Source organism: Ammodytes marinus (assembly GCF_949987685.1).
Source record: "Ammodytes marinus genome assembly, chromosome: 19".
In the NCBI taxonomy this organism is placed as follows: Eukaryota; Metazoa; Chordata; class Actinopteri; order Uranoscopiformes; family Ammodytidae; genus Ammodytes; species Ammodytes marinus.
The window spans coordinates 9,745,055-9,765,000 of record NC_137223.1 but is presented as its reverse complement, the minus strand read 5'-3'; the positions used below and the strand labels follow the sequence as shown (position 1 = coordinate 9,765,000).

Below are 19,946 nucleotides of genomic sequence, written 5' to 3'. Positions count from 1 at the left end.
TTACGTAATTGGCAGCAAGGGCACAAACATCACAAACCAACATCTCCTAATGATCCATGTGTCATTTACGTTAAGCGTTCCCTTGTGTCTCACGGTTCAATGCTATCAATCATGGTCAACGCTTTTTCCACTTTAAGGCTGCTATTATCAGTGATTTTAGATTATGTATAAAAGTATATAAAAATATATATTTTATTTAGGCCTATTATAGCTTTTTTTCTGTGCTATTTTCAGACTCAGCAGAGAGCTGGTTTGACAGCAGGAGCTCTGAAAACCAAACTCTAGGTACATGTACACTACAACCGTGCACCAAACAGCGGACAGACAACTTTAGTTAGCAACTATTTGGTGTACGTAGGGTAGCATTTAGCAGCTAAAGGTCCAGATATTCCCCTCAGGATTTCGTAGAGACTGAAAAACAGAGCTTGAGTGAATATTTTACTCATGTTAACCATGTGGGCCAAAAGCACAAATATACTGGCCTACATGTTCCTTATTGGTATGTATGAAGTCACCCGGAAGCTAAACAGCAGAGCTAGCTACCCTGCCAATGGTTAGGCATTTTAAGTCTGTTCTGAGCAGATTAGACTGAAAAGTAGTATCTTCCCCTTTCTGTTTCTTTTAGTGTCAAACATTAAAGATAAAGCCAGTTAGCTCATTATGTCAGCTATACTGTGTTGCTTTGGACCTTTTTTTTTGTATTTGCCTAAAGAATATTCTGTCATTTCTAAAATTGTTTGTTCTTCATCGTTCAATTTTCTCTTGTTTCTGTTAAGTCCAGTCTCTTAATCAAGTCTTCTCCTTTGATGTAGCCAACTATTTACAAGAATGTCTAAAGCATTCGCAGTGTAGTTTGTGGAGACTGTATTTACTGACTTCAAGTATAATCAGGTACATCATTATGAAATCTGTTTGCTCCTTGGCTTATGCCTGTTGTCCCACTGCCAAGTGTATACACATTCATTATTCTATGTAAATGTTTAAGTTGCAGGTTCATTTTTGGTTTGGTCTTATCAATAATTCACCTTGATACAATAAAATTAAATGCATTTTTTTTTACGATGATCTTTTTTTGTATGTGTTTGCATGTCCAAACATACAAACATACACAGACAAGTTGCACTTCAGCAGCCGTGGTCTATAGTCAGTCAATTGACAGAGAGACCTCAGCACCAGTGGAGGGGTGACACAGAGCCAGAGGGGGAAAACACACACATCTCTTTACTCCATCTCTGAAGACGAAGTGGCAAGGATCGGGGTCAATAATAGCCTGCAGCGCACATGACTTCTAGATCAATGATGGCAGAAGGAACACTTTATCTTTTTTTCCCTCGGTGTAAAGTGATGTTTGGTGTTCTCGGAGAAAGGGAGTGAATTGCAGGATTTGCAGGAGCACAGCTGGGAGGAGGACAGGGAGATGGGATATGAGTGATGAAATATTTAGAGAAACAACAGCTGGAGCAGCTCCCCTGCTGGATTTAGAGGCGTGTGTGTGTGTGTGTGTGTGTGTGTGTGTGTGTGTGTGTGTGTGTGTGTGTGTGTGTGTGTGTGTGTGTGTGTGTGTGTGTGTGTGTGTGTGTGTGTGTGTGTGTGTGTGTGTGTGTGTGTGTGTGTGTGTGTGCGTGCGTGCGTGCGTGCGTGCGTGCGTGCGTGGGTGCGTGCGTGCGTGCGTGCGTGCGTGCGTGTGTGCGTGTGTGCGTGTGTGTGTGTGTGTGGAGCATTTTTGCATACCATATGTGTGTATCTCTCATTTTATTATCATGTAAGGGATAATATACGAGTAGGTGTAATCACGCCTCCACGTCGTGAGTTCTTCACAACCATATCACACAAACCTACAGGTTAAGTATCCTGCTTTTACCAAAGTAAAGCCTCTTTAACAAAAAATTGTTTTATTGGAAATGGTTAAATTTGTCTAAATGAGTCCACTAACCAACTTAAATTAAACATACTGTAGTGGCCTGTATGTTTACCAAAACTATTTATTGGTTTTTTTAAATGGTGCAATTTGTTTAAATTAGCCCCCTTACCAAGTTGTAATTATTCCAAATATAAACATAGTGTTACGACCAGAGGAGGTAATACTAGAGTGGTATCAAACTTCTGCTGTACATTCTTCAAGAAAGCCAATACACTTATTTTCCAAAGTGTAGATTTTTTTTTTTTGATTATCTTGATGCAAGAACATGTACAGCGGTACTGTATGTTTTGCACGCATATGTTTATATAACACTGTGGTCTAAAATGTCAGACTGTTTTGGACGAGAGATGACACTATGCCCCTTGATTTAGTGCCCATTACCTTTTTGTTCCCAGCAGACTGGACAGATGAGACCCCCTAAGTCCTGGAGCCACTTGTGCAAAAAGCATCTGATGCTTTCAGTAACAAGACTTAACCTTGGTTCTATTTTTATTCACAACTCGCACAGCACATGGTTTTAACAAGCTGTTTGAATAGCTGCAGTTGACACAAGAAAAAGACACAATAATATTTCAGATGGAATGGTATTGATTTAAGAAAGATATATAAGGCTTGTACGACCAGCATGTGTGTCTTCTTTTGCCATTGAGATGCATCATTTTACAACAGCTCGTTAAAACTGTCATCTAGTGAGCTGATGTGCGCGTTCATGTGCGTGGGCGTCTGTATATGTGCATATTTCATTTGGGGTTTTTTCTTCGCTTCAACTCATTGATATCAAAGCTTAGATCTTCATATTAACACCCACATAATCATAGCATATAAAGGCTCTGAGAAATGCTATATATAGCCACACAGCGGCTTTAGGTATTTTAGAGCCTGGATTTTTCTCCTCCTACACCCACTCCCTCTGTCTTTTCTTTCCTTTGCCTCTCTCTCTCTCCTTCTCTCTCTCTCTCTCTCCCTCCCTCTCTCTCTCTCTCTATCTCTGAGCCATTGTCTCGATGCGGAATCTCTGTTCTTCCCACGCAAATTTTTCCTTGCGGTTTTTAAGGTTGTCTGGCTGGTGGAGGCGGTTAAGATGTTTTGGATAGTGACACTCGCAACCCCTGACTAGTTGTTTGTGAATCAGAAGAAGCTGAAAGAGAATAAGACACTGCTTGTGATCTTGTGCACCCAGCAGTATGAATACCATTGTCAGTTTTTTTAACCTTAGTAATGAAGACATCTTTGGAAATTGAGGACATTTTGGACAGACCTTTAGGATTTTTGTTTTTACGGTTAAGAGTTGGTTTACGATACATGTTAGAATCAAGGGGTTAGGGTCATTTATTTGTGATGGTTAAGATTAGGGCAAGTGGGTTAGGGTTAGGTTTAGGGTTTACGGTTGGTTAGGGAATGCATAGAATAAATGAGGGTACTCCTCACAAAGACAGAAGTTCAAACGTGTGTGTGTGTGTGTGTGTGTGTGTGTGTGTGTGTGTGTGTGTGTGTGTGTGTGTGAGCGTGCGTGCGTGCGCGCGTGTGTGCGTGCTTTCGTGTGTTAGTCAGGTGTTGAGTCATGCAGAGAGATCCTGATGTGGGGTGTCACAGTTTGTCTTCCTTCCTAAACACACACACACACACACACACACACACACACACACACACACACACACACACACACTTGCACACCATATGCCTCTCTGTATCTTCACCTGAATCAGATGCAACACTGTCTCCCTCTCCCTCACTGTCTGTCTGTCTGTCTGTCTGTCTGTCTGTCTGTCTGTCTGTCTGTCTGTCTGTCTGTCTGTCTGTCTGTCTGTCTGTCTGTCTGTCTGTCTGTCTGTCTGTCTGTCTGTCTGTCTGTCTCTCCAATCTTCTCCTTCTCTCCTCACACCTGTGTTCTTCCCTTTTTTCTCCAACAGATGGGATGGGTCGAGTCCTGGCTCAGGACGTTTATGCCAAAGACAACCTGCCACCCTTCCCTGCTTCTGTCAAGGATGGTTATGCTGTGAGAGGTAAGTGGCGCACACTGTGGCAGCTGATCTGAAATATCTTCCTGTCCTGTCACTCTCCACATCAATTGAATTCTATTTTTGGCTTTAGAGACAGTTTTGTGGGAAAGAAATGTACCTGTAGACAGGACGTAAAGTAGAAGGTGTAAGATGGATGGAGAGTCTATGTGAAAATCTGTCAAACTGAATCTTCCAAAAAATATTTAAAAGTGTAATTAATTTGTTGGGAAATGTGAAAGTACAAGGGTTTTTTGTAAGCACAAACGTACAGACGGAAAAGCTCATGTTCTGCTCATACGGTGCAAAAAATTTCCCCCTGAACTTAACTAGAAAAATACAATGTTAAATCCAAGACTGGGTCTTTTAATTGTGATTTCTATCTTGTGGAACAACTCTGTTTGGAAGCTCTGCAGGCAGTTCCTATGCTCAAATCTAGCATTGACATAACTATAAAGAATGTACCCTTAGGAGGAGAAATCACTCAATTAAAATGGGTTCCCACGTCTAATGTGGAGATGACTGAACAGTAAAAAAAAAAAAAAAAAAGTCAGTGTGCGATATTCTGCACACATCTGACACTGTATCACAATGTTGTTTAATAGTGATGAAAATTGGGAAAATTGTCAATTACATTTCCAAAATTGCATTCAAAAAATATGACTCAAATGTCAAAAGCTTTATGCTAATAACTAATGCTTTAAGGCTGAAGAACTAAACACATTGTAAGAGTGAATAGAAGGGATTTGTGGGACATTGATGGGGCTGTCCTCTGTGTAGATGCCAGAGTGAAGACTAAAGTGGAGAGACACAGGGCCAACCTTAGTTCACAGAGATTGGTTTCAAAACTGGTTCACTGGTATTGCTACAAATTACTCAGAGCGTTTTTTTTCTTCTTCTTGTCGAAGCAAAAAGTCGTTTGACAATATTTTGGTATAGAAATGTGTATCTGTGTTGTCCCTGTTAACCTGTAGAGCAGGGTAGCAGCTTGTTAGCTCCAGGGCCGCTCAAAAAGTCTATTGCATGTAACATCTGCTGTTGGCTGGCAATGATGGAGTAGGAGGAGCAGAACACCACAGGTCTCTCTCTCTGGGTTTTATACACCTTTCCCGAGGGCCCGGCTGGTGCCTGTCGAGGAATACATTTACAAGTTTTTAGATATTTAAGTGCCTAGAGAGACAGTGGCTGTGCAAGGAGCCAATAACCTATTGTGCATGCATTCTAGTAAAAGTCCCCCAGAAGCTGAATGAATTAGTCTTTGTTAGGCGGGCTAAATGGATTCAAGTCAAGTGCTGAGTTGGTAGCTAGAGGAGGACTGTAATGGCGCCAAAGAGTGCACAGTTCACAAGTTCCCTCTTGAAATAAGGGACCAAAGAAGACTGCTGTCTTTCCGTGCTCTGAAAATGGTGCGTTTTCGATAGGTTGGAGTTAATAACCATGTGGGCGGAGAGTGTGATTTTTAAAGGAGTGTTCTTGGACTAAGTTGTTGATTACTGTGAGGCCTGTTAACTGCTAATTAAAAAACATTGAATGTCAATATTTCTCTCCCCTTGTCTTCCTGTTTGTTCATGCTGTAAAATAACTCAACAAAATGACACACTCCCACACACGCACACACACACACACACACACACACACACACACACACACACACACACACACACACACACACACACACAAACACACGCTGTGTAATACTATACTTTTTTCTTTTTCTTTTTCTTTTTTAGCGGCTGACGGCCCAGGCGACCGCTTCATCATTGGAGAGTCCCAAGCTGGAGAGCAGGTCCGTACAATAGTTGACACTAAGACAGACATGCAAAATAAAAATAAAAAACCTACATACACACACAAACAAACACCCACACAACTTGCATATGAAAATAAAGTACTTCACCTTTTTTTCCTTCACCTCACGCCTTGAACATCTTTAATTGCACACCAGTGTGTTCCCTAAGCAGGTGATGAAAAGCCCTTCACCTTAAAGCAACTAGGGCTAGAAAGTCAAAGTGCTGCCAAACTATAAAACTGATTAAACCTCAGAGAATCGGGCTATGTAGATTTATTGACTACCTCCACCTCTCATCATAACATGCATATGTTTATATATTCTCTTGTAATGTGTTTTTGACTTGAATTGGATCACTGTACAATCTATCACTTCACTTTCACTTCTTTTTAACATTGGGTAAGCAAGTAAGATACCGTTATGGGTTCATCCTTTTTTGTTAATTTAAAAAAAAAGTTTTAGTATATATATTTTGCTCTGCCCGTGTGTGTGTGTGTGTGTGTGTGTGTGTGTGTGTGTGTGTGTGTGTGTGTGTGTGTGTGTGTGTGTGTGTGTGTGTGTGTGTGTGTGTGTGTGTGTGTGTACGCAGCCCACCCACACAGTGATGCCTGGCCAGGTGATGAGGGTGACGACAGGCGCCCCCATCCCGTGCGGGGCAGACGCTGTAGTCCAGGTGGAAGACACTGAGTTGCTGCGCGAGTCTGAAGACGTAAGTCAAAGTCAAAAGTCAGCTTTATTGTCAATTTCCTCAATAGGTGCCAGACATGTACAGAGGAATCCAAATGACGTTTCTCTCCGAGCCACGGTGCAATAAGAACAAAAGGATGAAATTAGATCAAATAAGTAAATAATAAATCAATTCTAAATAGTGCAAAGGGTAAAGCAAAAGTATAATTATTTTTTGCAATAAGTAAGTAACTGGTTTACTCATATTTACCTTCATACATATATTGCTGCATCAAGTCTTCACCAGCACCATAGCAACTGAAAAAAAGATTGCGGTTGATTGAAATGTCACTGAGATTAAGTTTAGCCCAGAGATGAAATAGACCGAAATACTCAATGCATTGTGGGTCTTTTTAGTATAGTATAGTCCATGATAGAAGCTGCTTGCTTTGTGTTTCAGGGCACAGAGGAGCTGGAGGTACGAATCCTTGTGCAGGCTCGTCCGGGGCAGGACATCAGGTTAGTGTTTCATTGAGTATCCATTTTGTTAAAGGTGCACTATGTAACTTTGGGTGTGTCAGAAAAATAAAAAATGTCCTTGAAGTTAGAAAACTACCTTAAAAGTTACTGTTTCACTGTCGTTGTTTACAGCAGCATGGCCCGCAGCTTCCTTTTGTTTTTGAGGTGCCAAAAAATGATTTTGTTTTGATGTATGATGATAGAATTATTCAATACTAAGAATTACATGTAGAGAAAGTGTGTTTTGTTAACTTACTGAAGGCTCTGCACATATAAACAAATCTCTCTCCCCCTGAAACTGCATAGTGCACCTTTAATCAAATACACACCCACCACAGAATGTTTATTTTTGCTTCATTTTAGAGTCTTTGTAAGTTTAAAGTTTCTACTTTAATTACTTTGGATAACATGTTTCACTCCACAGTAAGGTTTCACATTGTAATTGCACAGTGCATTTCTCTCTTATCTCTTCCACTTGACCCTGAATCATGTCTTCTGCCGTGCTACCAACAGGCCCATCGGTCATGATATTAAGCGTGGGGAGTGTGTGCTGGCCAAGGGCACCCACATGGGCCCGTCTGAGATCGGCCTCCTGGCCACTGTGGGAGTCACTGAGGTGGAGGTCCAGAAATTCCCTGTGGTGGCCGTCATGTCCACAGGAAACGAGGTAAGGGCTTAAGTAACAAGTGAATGTATAGCGACAGCTCTCCAATAAAGGCCGCTAAGAGGCTTAAGTGGGCTCCAGGCATTTACACGTCATTCAATTAGGCAAGTCCGGTGATGAGTATAGTTTGAAAATGTAATAAATGAAGGCAGAATGACAACGGATGAATGAAAACATGACGAGGGTATTGAAAACAAATAAAGAAAAGATAAACTGTTGTAATTGACGCTAGTTTGACGATAATTTGACGATTGTTTGACGGTAAACAGAAAATATCAGGTGCGCCACTAACCCCCTTTGTCTACTAACCCCGCCCGCCACAAGTGCCCAGGTATATAGATTAAACCACACCCACACCCACATGTGTCAATCAAAAGGAAGTGACATAAACCAAAACATTGTCCGTGCCTTTTCAAAATTAACAATAAACAAATAGACCAAATGTATTTTGGCCCCTACAGAATGTTTTCATCCAAACAGACTTTTAATTTGGCAGGTCAAAACCTAGAGGTGTAACAATACTTAAATAGTATTGATCAATATATCGATTCATTGGCGAAAGATTGAACCGTATCGACGCAACGCCCAAACATCGGTAGAAAATCTTTAATATACGCTTTTATTTTGAAAATGTATCTGCACGTCTGTGTGTTTGTGACACCATTTTGACACTAAGAGAGTGGATTGTTTTTTGTTTAAACATCTGAAAAAGCTCAGTATAAGTTCATTTTGTTAGCTGCTATAAATGTAACAGGTTATGTTGAATGATATTGTCTCATATCAATACTAGGCCCCTGACTCGAATCGAATGGAAGTCGTATCGGGGCAGACTTTGTTTGTGATATCGGCAAAATATCATATCTTTGTCCAATGAAAAACAATTTTCAAATATCGTATTGTGATGTTACCAGCCATTTACACACCTAGTCAGATTCTACATTCTACATTGTATCTGTATCTTAAAGGTTGGCAATGCACCATATTTTCTGACAGCATTACCTCTTTCATATCCATGCACAATCAAATATTGTTTGCTTTGATGCTGTGTACGTTACCACAGCTACACTGAGAGCTGCATGTGCACTGAGCCGTTTCAATGCGTGCTTTCAGTTGTAAAGAATGTGTTAATCTGTGACCTGATTGTATCCGTTAAATGCTAGGATCATATTTGTGCATTTTTCTGTGTCACTGAGGTACAGTCTGAATTTCATCGGGGGTCGTAGCCTTCATGAGCCCCAGCAGACTCTGGATATATACACTCACCGGCCAATTTATTAGGTACACCTGTTCAATGGCTTATAAAAACAAAAAGCTAATCAGCCAATCACATGGCAGCAATTTTATGCATTTATGCATTTAGACGTGGTCAGGACAATGTACTTAAGTCAAACCGAGCATCAGAATGGGGAAGAAAGGGGGTTTAGGTGACTTTGAACATGGCATGGTTGCTGGTGCATGGCAGGATGGATCCATACTTTCATGTTGTTTACGCCAAATTCTGAACCTGCCATCTGAATGTCGCAACTGAAATCGAGACTCATCAGACCAGGCATGATTTTTCAATCTTCTTTTGTCCAATAATGGTGATCCTGTGAGAATTGTAGCCTCATTTTCCTGTTTTTAGCTAACAGGAGTGGCACCCGGTGGGGTCTTCTGTTGCTGTAGCCCATCTGCTTCAAGTTTGGTCGTGTTTTGTGTTCAGAGATGGTATTCTGCATACCCTGGTTGTAACGAGTGGTTATTTGAGTTACTGTTACCTTTCTATCATCTCAAACTAGTATGCCCATCCTCCACTGACCTCTGACATCAACAAGGTATTTTACGTCCACACAAATGCCGCTCACTGGATATTTTTTCTTTTTCGGACCATTCTCTGTAAACCCTAGATATGGTTTAGAGTGAAAATCCCAGTAGATCACCAGTTTCTGAAATACTCATACCAGCCCTCCTGGCACTCTCAACATTGCCATGTTCAAAGTCACTTAAAACCCCTTTCTTCCCCATTCTGTTGCTCGGTTTCAACCTCAATAAGTTGTCTCGTCCAGGTCTACATGCCTAAATGCATTGAGTTGCTGACATGTGATTGGCTGAGTTATATGTGTTAACAAGAAAATTAACCGCTGTACCTAATAAAGTGGCCGGTGAGTGTATATACCATGGCTTTGCATATGTGTCTAAATTGTATAAGTTGGCCCAGATATATCCAATCCATGGCCACATTCCAAACCTATGAAGTGGTGCGTTGTCCTCATCTCCCCTCTATTTCATTACACTTGCCAAGCAGAAAGTTTGATTACATAGAGGGCAGATTAGGACACCCAATAGAGGATAAGATATTGTTCCTTTGTCTTCTCCATATTATTTTACTCTGTACCTCCAGCAATATAGATTTTTCTTTTTTTGATTTTTGGGTAGGCCTACATTCTTTTTTAATGGTACTTATTGAGCCACATACATAGTTTATTTCCTTTAATAACTGCAGTTATAATAATAGCAGTGCTTGTTGAAGTTTGCTCATTCTGAAGTCTCGTCGTCACAAAAAACTTAAAGTTGAGATTTGAAGTTCTACTATGAAAGGTAGAACTACAAATAGGTAACTACTGAAAAAGGTTTGCATTATTCCAAAATAAAACTCATACACGTGACAATACCTGCTGTATTGATTTAGTAATTTCAAGTTGTCTTTGAACTGATGTTCATTTTCATAATTTATGATCTCCTTATTAGGTTTTCATGTAATGGATTGGTTCTTTAAATTATAAATATCACAAAATAGTGAAAAATGCCAATAGCAAGTTCCCAGAACTTACTCATTCACCATGATATAGGCCTCTTGTATAACGTTTTAAACTTGAATAAAATGTCTGTCAACCGACAACCTCTGATTCAGTCTCTTTTTCAGGACATAGCTATTTGAGCAGAGCAGGTTCAATTTAGTAATAATATGACTTTCAGTTGCCACCCAAACAGATGCTTGGAATATTTTAATTAAAACTTTGTAAAGCCAGGCTTTGTTCTTACTAACGCAAACTAACAAACCTTTTTTAGATTTTAATGATTAGAGCAGGGGTGTCAAACTCATTTTCACAAAGGGCCACTCTACGATATGATAATCACACTAAGGGCCAGACTGACATACCTTCTTTTTAATCGAAAAATAAAAAGAACATATCTAAGTAAGTATATAAACTGCGTACAATGGCTAGTTTTCGCTTCAACATTTTCGGGGGACAAATTATTGGTGGGGGGTATGGGGGTGCTCCCCCCGAAATTTTTTAATGTCAAACACTTAATTTCCTGTATTCTGGTGGATTTTTATCCACCGATCTGTGCTTTTTCTGCATCAATTTATGGTGGAAATGTCTTCATTTTTGTAAAGGAAAAGACAACATTCAGGTTCCTGGTGAAACAATTATAAAGGACTATAATGCAGTAAGGCTCTCAGGCATTCTAGATTGAGCCACAATATCTATTCTCCTGGATTTTTCAAAACTTTCTGCACATTCAAAGCATATCACATGTTTTGTTTTTTAATGAATCATGACGCAGCACCAGTGTTAGCTATTTATGACACTTTACATTGGTAATGAAATGCCAAGCCACCATTGGAAACGAAAGGGGTGGGCTATCAGCAGCTAGCTAACGTTAGCCACTTACATTTGCTCCCCTCTAAGCAAGCTAAAATGATTTATCACTCAAATTTACACATTTCCCATTAATTCAGGATGTTTCTTAGAAATGGGCATTAGCAGAATTTTTTCAAGACAAAGGGCAGTGAAAATATGAAGGGGGTAAAGTGAACCAGCTGGGGGTAAACCACTTTCCACTCTGAAACTACCATAACAACACATATTGTAACAGTTATAATCCTGAAAGCTAGCCACACATTCCAGAACTAATGTCGGACTAGTAAAAGAATGATGGGGTTTGGTCAATTAAGCAAAGCAAATTTTAACACTTGAAAGTAACTCTGAACAAAATCAAATACAACATATTATAATTCAAAAGGTTTTAATAAGATTCAAATGAAAGATAGAACCAGTTAGATTAGAACACAGTCTGGGGGTCAGAAAACAGGACCCTTAGAGCCAGCTTGTGTCTGGGGGTTAATACACAGGAAAATCAGAACCAGCGAGAACAACCTGGGACTCAGAACACAGGAGAAGACCCAACTGGATTATAACATCAGCCTGTCATACTCTACAACTAGGCCTACTCTACATTCCAGCCCTGAAGGTTACAGGGAAAGATGAGAAGGTGCTCTTTCCGTGTGGTTGCCCCAGGTCGTCTTCCTGGTGTATGGCTTTTCTACAATGTGTATGACATGTAATATTACATTAAAATATGTTTAAGACTAAACTTAACTTGTGCCTCATGGTGGGGGAAAGTGGGACAGTGGCTCACTTTCCCCACAGCATTTGGCTCACTTTCCCCCACCACCACAATTTGAGAAAAAACTACCTCTCTTAGCATTTCAGGCTAATCTTCAGTTATCAGCATCACATGGTTTCATATGTTGGTAGTTCATCAACACGTATGATAGAAGTTTTTCTACGTGAATAAATTTGCTTTGGCACAACAGTTGATTAAGTTGACAGCAAGAAAATTTACTTTTACATGCAAAATACCTATTTTGGTGAAAAAAACATGCTTACCACAGCACCATGAGGTCCTCTCTTTCAGGGCCATGGGGAAATGAGAGGGGCTTGAAAACGTATATCTCACATGACCAAAAATGTTTTCCGTTGCCTAGATACAGGGGGTGGCTCACATTACCCGATGCCTCAGATTCCCCCGTTCTCCCCTATTTATTTTTTAATAAAAAATTGACCGAATTGATTCGCGGGCCAGATCAAAACGTGTCGCGGGCCAGCCTTGAGTTTGACACATGTGGATTAGAGCGTTTCTTCTGTTTCATTTCTCCCAATGTGTGATGGAAGCTGCTGAACCCAGAGGACGACCTCCATCCTGGGAAGATCAGGGACAGCAACCGCTCCACTCTGCTGGCCACTATCCAGGAGCACGGCTACCCTACCATCAATTTAGGCATTGTGGGAGACAAGTACGCCCTGATGCTTATTCTTTGGACATTTACATAATTGTTACGCCTCCCATATAACACTCATCATCTTACTATGCATCCTCCAAAACTAGCCCTCCATCACTCTTGCTCCCGTGAGTTGGTTGTTAACTTGTGTGTGTGTGTGTGTGTGTGTGTGTGTGTGTGTGTGTGTGTGTGTGTGTGCATGCGTGCGTGCGTGTGTGTGCGTGCGTGCGTGCCCCGCAGCCCCGATGACCTTCTCAACGCTCTGAATGAAGGCATCAGCCGTGCTGATGTCATCATCACCTCAGGAGGAGTGTCCATGGGAGAAAAGGTAATAATGCAGGACAGACAGTGCACATGTAAAATCCTGGCATTGTGCTTCACTGACACCTTCTGGTAGGAGGCGGAATTACAGCCTGTATTAAAAAGAAAAATAATGATTTTTTTTATGGCTAGTCTGAGTTAATTTATTTATAAGATTGAAATAATAGTAATATTTCAGGACCCAGATATTTAACCACTAAGTATTGGATTTCATTTTACTATGTTCATCTCCAGTATATGCAAAAATATGAAACAGTTTTAAAAGTACTATTTGGCTAAGGTGTAGTTTAAATGTATTGCTCTTTTATGTTTTTTAAATTTTTATTTTTATTTTATTCATTTATTTCATATTTGTTGTCTCTTTTTAGGACTACCTTAAACAGGTGCTTGATATTGATCTTCACGCTCAGATCCATTTTGGTCGTGTTTTTATGAAACCAGGGTAAGAATACTTTATTCTTCTGCAACTTTTCACTCCACAGTTATCAATAATTATCTCAGTCTAGGTCAACAAGATTATAATTTTAAATATGAGATGTACATTTCAAACAGCTTTGAGTAAAACAGACATATATACTCAAATAATTCATAGACTGAGGACATGGTACATAATTAATTTTAATGGCTGAAATCAAAATTTTACATAATGTTGTTGTTGTTGTTTTTTCAGCCTGCCAACAACATTTGCCACATTGGACATGGACGGTGCTCGCAAACTAATCTTTGCCCTCCCAGGTAGTGTGTGAAGTTGAGAGAAAGAGTGATTCACGCCGCTGTCTCTGCAGAGATGTTACTCATATATTTCTCCCTCTCTTTCTGCTCGTCTGGCTCTCCTCCCTCCCTCTCTCCGTCCGTCCTTCTGCCCTAGGAAATCCCGTGTCCGCTGTTGTCACCTGTAATCTTTTTGTCATCCCTGCCTTGAGGAAGATGCAGGGCATTTTGGACCCTAGGCCCACCATCATCAAAGCGAGGGTAGGATGCACAGGGCAAACCAAGAGAAAGCAAGTCTGACTTTCTGGCCCACAAAGTCACACAAAGCCAGAGTTCATCTCTGTTGGTTGAGACGCTGGTGGTCGCAAAAAAAAAGTATTTTTTCTTCTCTGTTAAAATGCCTGGACACAAGGTTTCTACAGTACTAAGACTAATAGTTAGATCATAATTCACATTCATTGCATACTATTGTATTATACTTCATTTAGGGAAGTATTTATGTTGATGTTTTATTTTTATTTTGAATCTGTCCCAAACAAGTCAACACAAGTAATGAGATTAGTCCCTATTTACAAATAAATATCCTTTCTCTTCCCATATGTGAACATTTGAGTGTAGATGCAACACAGAGGAATTAGAAAAACGTCTATAATAATAAGTATCATTCCAATCCACTGCATCTTAACACCTGATTTAATACTATTTTTATCACGATACATAAATATAACCACCGTGTTTGCTTTGACTTGGCGAAGGAGCCACAGTCTACACTGACCAGAAGACCTGCTCCTTGGTCATGACTATTCATAATGGTATAGCACGAAACACATAATAATATCATACACAATGAACAGACGCCGTTTGTGTCCCAAGCTAGCATTATAGAGTAAAAGGTCTGCTCCCTATGCCATCATGGTGGCTATCCAGAGAGCTGACAGCTACATCATCTGCTGTTATAAAGCAGTTTGAAAATCAACTTGAATGCATTACTGCCACTTAGTGGCTGGATTGATGGAATGGAAGAACAGATGCAGCCAGATAATGTCCCTCAGCAGATGGCTTAAGAGTGACGCAGGTCAAATAGTATTCTGGGAAAACCTTTACCTTGCCAATAAAGTTGGCCGAGTTTCCATTGCTTCTGTGTTTGCCTCGTCAGTTAGTTATTAGAAAAAATATACATGTCTTAAAATGGCAAAATGTGGGATAGCCTTTTACCCAAATTATTTATATTTTCCAGATCTGGTATTAAAACATTTAACAAAACTAGTTTAAATTAATTTTTGCTGTTAAACCATATCTATCTTGTATTGCGAGTGTGGAGCGAGGTGAGGTTCATCCCTGGTGTTGAATACGGTTATTTGACAAGTATCGTTATGATTTACATTGTATGCTTTTTTTCTCTAGTTGTCTTGCGATGTGAAGTTAGACCCTCGCCCTGAATACCACCGCTGCATTCTGACATGGCATCACCAGGAGCCTCTGCCGTGGGCACAGAGCACAGGTACCAGAATTAGAGCTGGTTCCAAATGACACTATGAAGGATCCTATATGAGACGGCCACTAATCTGAATTAGACTGTTCACTAGTTGATGTCACAATTAGTTAATAACCGCTTCCTGTCAAGTATAGGGGTGGCCTCGAAAAGTTGACTATTCGATAGAAGGAGCACGATTCGACTGACAATATCATAGTAGAATGGACAGCAAAAGTGTGTGATGAACACCTAAGTCAAAATAAAATACATTATTATGCCAAGTCAAGAAGACAACTATAATTTTGGGGAGCCAATGTCGCAAATGATAATATGGATCAATGAGCAGGAAAGAATAAATACCACGATTGGACTATTTGTCGACTATAGGCAAGATTTGACCAATCAGATTCGGCTATGTAAATTCTGAGTCGGGGACACCTCTACTGTCAAGTAAGGAGTCCATAAAGTAGTATTCACACTAAAGTATGTTGTCCCTCCCCCCCCCCCTTCTCCTCCTCCTCTCTGCAGGGAACCAGGTGAGCAGCAGGCTGATGAGCATGCGCAGTGCTAATGGGCTCCTGATGCTACCTCCCAAAACAGAGCAATACGTGGAGCTGCACAAGGGCGAGGTGGTCGACGTCATGGTCATCGGCCGGCTATGATGTCATCACCGAGGGACTGAGTGTTGGCGTCAAATAGCGAGGATCGGAATGGGTGGTTCACGGTGCATGTCCACATATCATTGACTATTCTGTAATATGCAACGGCACAGCTAGTTTTTATTGATTTGGATAACGTTGAGGTATAGTCAACATCTTGATCACAAACCTAGATACATATGAAAAAAATATTAATTTAAAAAAAAAAAGATTATAGTATTTCAAACAAAGAAAAATATAACTTTTAATGAAAAAATCTAATTATAAAAAGAGATTTATTCTGTAATATATTATTATGATTATTCTTATTATTATTATCATTATTCTTCTTATTATCATTATTATATTAAGGCAACTTCGTTCCTTTCATTGCAATTGCTTTGTGTGTTCAATGCTAGACCTTATCTATAGCAGTAGCATTTTAATAGACAGCTGTAGGTGCCTGCCAGGACAAGAAAAAAAAAGAAATTATTGTTTTCTCATCTTTAGTGGAATAAAAAAAATAATCAGTTTTTTGAAAACGAAGAAAACATTGAGGAAGACTCCAGATTTCACATGGTGCTCAGCTTAGAGGAAGAGGGGGGGGCACATCAAGACCACTTCCTCTTTTGAGCGCCCATCAAGGTGACACTTCTGTTTTATTCTCTCATTAGTATGCATCATAATGGCTTCACAAAGAGCTTTGCTTGTTGTTTATCTTGTGAGTCTTGTTTATGTGCGCAGTGCCAAATGCCTGGGCAGGGAAAGAGGGGATGTTGGGATGGGGTGTTGGGGGGGTGGGGGGCACACACACACCCCAGTCTGCCCAGAACCCTGAAGCTTCCTTATATTCACCGTGAGCAGGTGTAAACTCTGCCCCAAACCCCCCCACCCTCCACCCCACGTCCCCCACCCGGGGGCCAGCTGAACCTGGGGGAAAATAATCTTTTATTTGATCAACTATTTACGGGGGGAAAAAAGAAAAGAAAAGAAAAGAAACAGCTTCTTTAAGTGCTGACAGCCTTTTTAACCAACTTCACAAAAAATGTACAGAGAAAAAAAATATAAGAACCATATTGTACAGATATATGTGACCAGCACTCCTAAGGAAATTATTAAGCAATGAGGAGACATTGAACAACGCTGTACTATAACATTTTCTGTAATGATATGAAACTGATGAAAGAGACTAAGATAATAAAAATCCTTGATCATTATGTAAAAAAAAAAAGTTCTTGTTGGGTTTCCTTTTTTAATAAAATATATCTAAAGAAAAAAGAATAGTGATTTTCTTCTTTGGTACTGTAGAAGTGTTGGTAGATGTCAGCCTTGAGGTCATAGAGAAGTGAATGAATTCTGAATGAATGAATGATGGTCTTATCTTAAGAACCATTGACTGAGTTCGATGTCCACAAGTAAAGAACCCCAGTACACCCTTTACATTTGAATGTGTTTAACTGCATTAATAAGAAGGTAAAAAAACTAACTTTACCTTACCTTTATTTAGAAGTGATGGAAAGCAAGTAAAAAAAAGTACTGTATTGTGTTTTAGATGGAATTATTTTGCTTTGATAGCAATAATTACCAATTGCTCTTCAGATAGAGGTTTTACATATTAAAAAGCATATAGTACACCAATCAATTACAATACATTTCAAAAATCAAACCAGTGGTCCCAACCTTTTGGTCACTATTTGCACAAAAGGCAGTCATTGCATCTTGTCATGTTTCAGATGATTCTGTGTTGGACCAAAGAGACATTTCCTCTCTTACCTTTAGAGTACAAATAGGCTAAAAAATAGCCACATCTACAGCACTAAAATGCTACTTATGCATTCATGCATAAATATAAACAATCCAATATTTACCATAATGAATAAGTCACAGGAGGTATTTTTTCTGCAGAGTGAGTGCTTCATCATTTGTGTTGATTATACTTTTAGTTACTGTAAGTAAGAGGTCCACAATCCATCACTTCTCCCCAGAGAAAAGAAAACGGCTGCATTGGAATGAATAACTACTGCATTTCCTTTCTAGGGAGGTAAGTATTTAAGAAGTGGGAACAGGCAGGAGAGAGCCTAATGAGGAAAGGAGGTTAAGCACAACGGTGTCAGAAAGGATTAACTTAATAGAAAATACAGCGAGGAAAAGCGAGGCTTCAGGCGTCGGTGTAGATACTCCTGCACGAGATTAGACCGTTTCTGTTCTGCTCTGCAAGGGGAAATGACAGCAGATCCCATTAGTTGGTGATGATTAATAGTGCCATGACAAGAACTTAGTTAAATTCATCTATGTGAGTGTGTATAAAATGTGCGGAACGTAAGGGGATCAGTATGAGGATGATTGTTGAAAATAACGGCTTTTCATGCCCTCAAGTGCAATAAGTGTGTTTTATTTATTAGAGAACACGCTGACAGAGTTAGGCTACTAGAGATTTAGGGGAGAACGGGGTAATTTGTCACATGGGTTGGATGTCACATTCGTTATATCTCGTCACCAGAGCGCGCTAGCTCTGAAATGTTGATATAAAAAAGGTCCAGAATTGGGATCAGAGGTCACATACATAGACTTCCTTGGAGGAAGACAGCTGCATTTCAGGTGAGAGGATGTTTTGTGTTTTTCATGTCAAATTCAAAATATTTTGCTTCTCAGTATTTTTCTTCTAGGCTTTTACACAATGGGTTTATAACAAAACACTTGTTACCCTCAGAAAGTGTGAAGGGTAAACTATAGTTTAGATTGTGGTTAGCAAGCTAATTAGTTGTCAGATGGTTGTTGACCTTGATGCTAGCAAGAAATTCAAGTTGGGGTTGGTCGTCAAATTTTTTGGGGGGTTGGTTGTCACATGTTATCTCAAGGCTGCAGCCAGAAAAGGAACCCAATAACGAAATAAATTGTCAAGCTGTATCCTCACTGACACCCCAGAGAAGGAAGGAATAGAGCAGGAAAAGGCAGCTAGCAAGCAAAAGAAAAAGGGCAACAAAATCAAAACAACCCAGTGCATCCCAAACTAGACCAGCTGCCAAGGCTACAGAACGTTATGTAGGCCTATTTGTCAACTTGACAATGCAATTAAACATTCAAATTTGGTTCTGCCTCCTTGCCTTCTTTTTAAGATTTTTCCCATTAAGATAACATTGTGACAAACAACCCCATAGTGTGTGACAACCGACCCCTTGATGGGGTTGGTTGTCACAATGTGTCAGAGTGTCTTTGATGGTAAATTACTTCTTCATTACAATAAGTTGGAAAAAAAGAGAGACACACATTTCTAGCCAACACCTTACGCTTCAATTTAATGTAGGAATGGCTATTGACAGATGTTTTGGTGATGAGCAATTCTCACTAGAGTAAAAAGTGTGCCTACTTACCCCGTTCTCCCCTACTGAAGGATTTTGTCTTCGAGTTGCAGGAGTTTTTTCATCTTCCAAGACGGCCTATACTTCAACTTGTTAAAGCCATTGGGTTAAATGGCTTTAAGAAGAAGAAGCAGATGGCAGGATGATTGGTAATCATTGAACATATTTTTCACACAGTGAATGCAGCCCCCTATTTGGATATGTGATGACATAAAGAGGGAGATGTATGTTGGTCATATCAGTAGTTAATGAAGGGTTTGATTTTTGATGAACAATCTGCATTTTGAGGTACTTTTGACGAATATTTCTATTATATGCTATTTTACTATTCTACTCCAGTAGGCCTACATCTCCTACACATAGCCTATGTGAAGCATGTAGATGCTTGTTCTTTTGTTGTGTATATTTATATGATACCACAATATAAGTCTCCAAAGGTGACAAGCTGCATTAGGAGTAGGCTACTTAGCAAACAAATATGCAAAAACAAACAAACAATCCCCCAAAGCATTATGGGAGTTATAGCTGCAATTTCTGAGCATAATTATCCCCCAAGTCCCAAAATATATGTAGCCTAAGTCAAGATATAAACATAGGAGTGACAAAATCCACAAATGTTAAATCTTCTTTCGCGTTACAACATTTAGAGTGTGCCTGCCTGGAAGAGCAGAGGAATACAATGTTATAGTTTGGTTTGTGGCAGAACTTTTAACAGCAATAAATGTGGTTACTTGTGTCTGTTTTAGTTCAAATAAAATGAAATCTGCTGTCAGGTGTATGCCACTAAAGTAGATTACTGCTGGCTGCATTTTTTTGAGTAGAGTCAATTTTTTTGGGAGA

At 39.8% G+C, this 19,946-nt stretch overlaps 1 protein-coding gene across 2 annotated transcripts in view; it reads left to right on the top strand.

The window, feature by feature from the left end:
- Window positions 1-15,771, top strand: part of gphnb (gephyrin b) — a gene marked incomplete at both ends in the record, with an annotated part of 98,680 nt that extends 82,909 nt beyond the window's left edge. For both annotated transcript variants that reach the window (XM_080048172.1, XM_080048171.1), the window contains 12 exons: window positions 3,832-3,924; window positions 5,649-5,704; window positions 6,297-6,416; window positions 6,834-6,892; window positions 7,406-7,559; window positions 12,497-12,618; window positions 12,844-12,931; window positions 13,293-13,366; window positions 13,595-13,659; window positions 13,793-13,896; window positions 15,040-15,136; window positions 15,638-15,771. In XM_080048172.1, the coding sequence (XP_079904298.1) occupies window positions 3,832-3,924; window positions 5,649-5,704; window positions 6,297-6,416; window positions 6,834-6,892; window positions 7,406-7,559; window positions 12,497-12,618; window positions 12,844-12,931; window positions 13,293-13,366; window positions 13,595-13,659; window positions 13,793-13,896; window positions 15,040-15,136; window positions 15,638-15,771 (1,166 nt within the window). The remainder of the gene's footprint in view (window positions 1-3,831; window positions 3,925-5,648; window positions 5,705-6,296; window positions 6,417-6,833; window positions 6,893-7,405; window positions 7,560-12,496; window positions 12,619-12,843; window positions 12,932-13,292; window positions 13,367-13,594; window positions 13,660-13,792; window positions 13,897-15,039; window positions 15,137-15,637) is intronic.
- Between the last annotated feature and the right edge of the window lie 4,175 nt (window positions 15,772-19,946).